Raw genomic sequence first — 4,102 nt, 5'->3', positions numbered from 1 at the left:
GCTAGCATCTTTTTAATGGTGACACACGGGAAGCATTTCAAGATATACAAAATATACAAAACTCAGTCGCTTTTCTAGCTATATGTATAAATAGCCAATTAGAACATATAATTGGAGATCCCTTTTACAATGGTTAAAAAAAAAAGGCTAAGAATACATAGCAAGAAATATGTAGAGCGTATATGAAGAAAACTTTTAAACTACCAAAGAGTATAATAGAAGACTTAAATAAATGAGTCCCTTCTTGGATAGGAGGACCTGTCAGTATTGTAACGGTGACAGTTTTCTCTAAACTCTAAATTTAATTTGGTCAACGTAAAAAGAGCAACATGATTTTTTTCTGGAACTTGACATGCTGATTTAAAAGCGTAAGGCAAGAAAATTCTGAAAGTTATGGAGATGACAGCCATACCACATCTTAAAATACATTAAAATAAATGTTAGTAGTTTGGTCCCATTACTATTATGACAGGAATGACAGAATAATGGAATACAATAGAAGCCCAGAAATAGAATTAAAAATGAAAAGTTACCATATGACAAAGGCATTGTGTCAAAACTATGGTAAAAGATGGACTGTTTGGTAAATGATTCTGGGATAAATGGCTTTCTGGGGAGAAATATTATATCCCTACCTGTATGTACACATCTGTATGTATATGCTGTGCACGTATAGAGTGTCTGGAAGAAGGCATATGAACTTTTTACTTGTTCCTCAGACTAAGACAATTGAGGATCAGAAGTGTAAAATTTACTTTTTATTTAAATATTCATTTTTTTAAACCATGTATAATTATTAACTCTTTCAATGAACAAACTTGTTAACATTTTAGATTTAGTTGGCAGGCAGTTTTGCTTTTGAAGCATTAAATTGACTGGCTTTTCTGTGTTTCTCCCCAGTGACCTGTGCATGGATTGTGCCTTGCAGCTGGAGACCTGCCCATTGTGTCGTAAAGAAATAGTATCTAGAATCAGACAGATTTCTCATATTTCATGACACATGTGAAGAGGCATCGTGGACTTTTTTCTACTCAATTCCAGCCAATGTTGAAAAGAAAAAGAAAAAAAACTCTCTAATCAGTTGTACACATACTGAAACTTATAGCCATGGCCAGATTTTATGCTAAAAATGGTAGTTTGTCAAAGACAAAATTCTCTTAGAATCTAATCCAACTTGCCAGCCCTGAGAAAATCCCTTTAAGGCCACGGAAAGCTGAATGCTAGCAGCCAGGCCTGTGGTACTTCCATGAAAAACCATAGGAGACAATGCCCTCCCAAGTACTGAAATCATACTGGAATCCTCCATGTTGGGTTCATTTGATTGTTTAACACAGGACGTGTTGTGTCATTCTGAAGTTTTTATTTGGGGCAGAAGTCTTTATGGAGATGTAAATGACAGCATTTCTGGGTTATGCATTACTTCTCACTGGTTGGAGAGACACCGGTGCGTTAAGCATGGATATTGCATTGCAAGACTTGAATCTATAAACATTAGAATCACACAGTCAGTACTACAAGCAAAACAGAGAACCTGAAAGAAGGTGCACAGACTGTAAGAAAAAACCCAAGTTTGTGATATTTCAGTGATTCCAAAGAACATTCTAGGTTTTTTGTTGTTTTATTGTTTTTTGTTTTTTTTTTTAACTGCAGAAAATTGGTGGTATTTTCACATTCATAGTGTTCCTATCCAATTTCAATACCCACATTTTATGAGGAAAAAATGTTTTACCAATGCAGAAGGAATTCTTAAATTAGCTGTAATGTTAGGTTGGAGAAAATTTGGTATTTAGGGTATTTTTAAGGTACCATCAAATCAGATTTCTGTTTTTTTGTTAAAAAAATTTTTTTAATCAGTATTCTTTTTACAAGTAATATACTTTGAAACTCTTGAACTAATAGTCTCACAAACTCTAGAGGACAGTCTGAGAACACGTATTTCTATTGTTCTAAATAAATACATGTTTTCAAATAGTAAGTTCAATCATGAATTATTGACTATGTCTTCATCAAAAGTGTTAATCCCTCTCAGGGTCTCCGGTGAAGACCTTCAAGAGTTTGGTTTTTTCTCCCAGGAAATTGGAAGGTAGAATTGTAAATTCATAGAACTTCTTTTATAATGGTGTACCTCTGCAGCTGCCTTTCAATTTATGCCAAGTCCTTACAGAGTTTATACTTGAATAGTAAATATGTCTTCTGAGTTTTACAGTGTCTTAAACTCAATGCACATTTTTTTTTCTTCTTTTCCCACCCCTTCTTGTTTGTAGTTCATTATACCTGTCCTATTACAGAGCTGATTTCCTTCCTGGCTGTACATGTTGGGGTGCTGGATTTTTTTCCATGTCTTTAGTCTTCCATAAATCCAAACAAATATATATATATATATAAATATATATGTAGATACATGTTCTCTTCTTTAGCTTGTGGTGAATACAGTAATTTGCATTGAAGAATAAAACATCTGTTGCCTTTTTTGACTAAGATTTCACAACTTTCATTGGTATATACTGCTAGGTTCCAAGACATTATACTCTCAGACTTTAAGGGCCACTTTTGGGAGTAGGAGAGAATCAAGTATTAGAATTAAGAATAAGGCCAATCACTTATCCAGTAGATTGTTATTGAGCACCTAATATGTGCTGAGCACTGTGCCTATGTGGCATACAAAATACCTGTTTGTAGAGCTTATGTCTAATAAGCTTGCCTAATTGTCTATTATTATGTCTAATAATGATTTGGAAGTGGTCCAGCTGAGACTAAAGGTAGTCTGTACATTTAGTGGAGAGAGGGAAAAATAGATGGAATTAATAGATAATTTGCCAGGCAAAGGAATGCAGGAGCCTAACAGCTTTCTAAAAATCTACCCTTGAAGTTTGTTCCTAAGGTGGGGAGAAGACAATATATTTGTGTTTATTGTAACAAATTTGTAGTGGAAAAGAATAGGGTCCTAGAGAGAATGAGGGGGAACTAATTTAGATAGTGGTTGGAGTGTCAGAAGAAACCTCACTGAGGAAGTAACATTAGTGAAACTTAAAGGAGGAAGTAGGACATAGCCTGGCAGAGACTGAGAACTAGCTTCTAGGACTGGGTAGCTAGGCAAACACAACATTATAGGCAAAGGCACTAACTGAGGAAGAACGGGTCTCAGTGGGTTTGGGGATCAGATGGAAGGCCCCTGTAACTAGAAAAATAGGAAGCAAGTAGATAGAGTAGGTAATGCTACAGTGTTGAAGAGGCCAGGGAACTGCTCATGAAGGCTATGTGAAGGGTGTTCTATTTTATACTAAGTGCAGTAGAAAGCAAAGGTGTTTAAGCATGGAAGTGCCTTGATAATTCTAACAGATGGCTCTGGCTTCTACTTGGAGAATGAAATGGAGGAGTGGGGTGAGCTGGGGGTAAAGGATAAGCAAAAAATGCAAATAGACCAGTAAGGAAACGTGTGGTCCATCTGAAACTAAAGGTAGTCTGTACATTTAGTGGAGAGAGGGAAAAATAGATGGAATAAATAGATAATTTGCCAGGCAAAGGAATGCAGGAGTCTAACAGCTTTCTAAAAATCTACCCTTGAACTTTGTTCCTAAGGTGGTTTACTTTTCTTATTCTTAACTTCTAGACCATAAAACAAAAGGGCTTCCATATGAAATTGATCAAATCATCCAGGATGGAAGCTTAAGTTGTAAACTTGGAGCCACCTCCAAGGGAAAGACAGGAATTCCGTATCAAAGAAAAAACTAGGGGTTAGCAAGCTATGTGGAAGAGTAAAATCGTATATCCATATTCTGAACTGAATGTAAGCATTTAAGAGAAAAGCTAGACTTTTACTACTGATAAATTGTTACCAGGGAGAAAAACAAAAAATTATGGTATTTTGTCAGGTGATTCATTGGGGAAATCCAGCATTTCAGCCAAAAACATTGTAATGAATTAGCCCCTTTTTAAAATGACATAGAGCAGAAGTCATGGTGCCATTTGCAGAGTGCCAGGAAACAATGATTCACAAAACTGACACAATTTCACTAGCAGAAAATGACTTTTACACAAGTTTCAACCATCTTGAATGTGTATCCACGAAAAACCAACTAAGATCTGGTCTTTCCAAGATTGC

The 4,102-nt window shown here is 35.7% G+C and overlaps 1 protein-coding gene across 3 annotated transcripts in view; it reads left to right on the top strand.

Moving 5' to 3' along the window:
- Positions 1 to 2,480, top strand: part of RSPRY1 (ring finger and SPRY domain containing 1) — a 49,228-nt gene extending 46,748 nt beyond the window's left edge. For all 3 annotated transcript variants that reach the window (XM_011938860.1, XM_011938861.1, XM_011938859.1), the window contains exon 15: positions 901 to 2,480. In XM_011938860.1, coding sequence (XP_011794250.1) covers positions 901 to 997 — 97 coding nt within the window. In that variant the 3' untranslated portion in view covers positions 998 to 2,480. The remainder of the gene's footprint in view (positions 1 to 900) is intronic.
- Positions 2,481 to 4,102: the final 1,622 nt, after the last annotated feature.

Source organism: Colobus angolensis, unplaced genomic scaffold (genome assembly GCF_000951035.1).
Source record: "Colobus angolensis palliatus isolate OR3802 unplaced genomic scaffold, Cang.pa_1.0 Scaffold178, whole genome shotgun sequence".
Classification (NCBI taxonomy): domain Eukaryota; kingdom Metazoa; phylum Chordata; class Mammalia; order Primates; family Cercopithecidae; genus Colobus; species Colobus angolensis.
The sequence above is the reverse complement of the archived record's forward strand: the minus strand, read 5'-3'. Positions and strand labels throughout refer to the sequence as shown.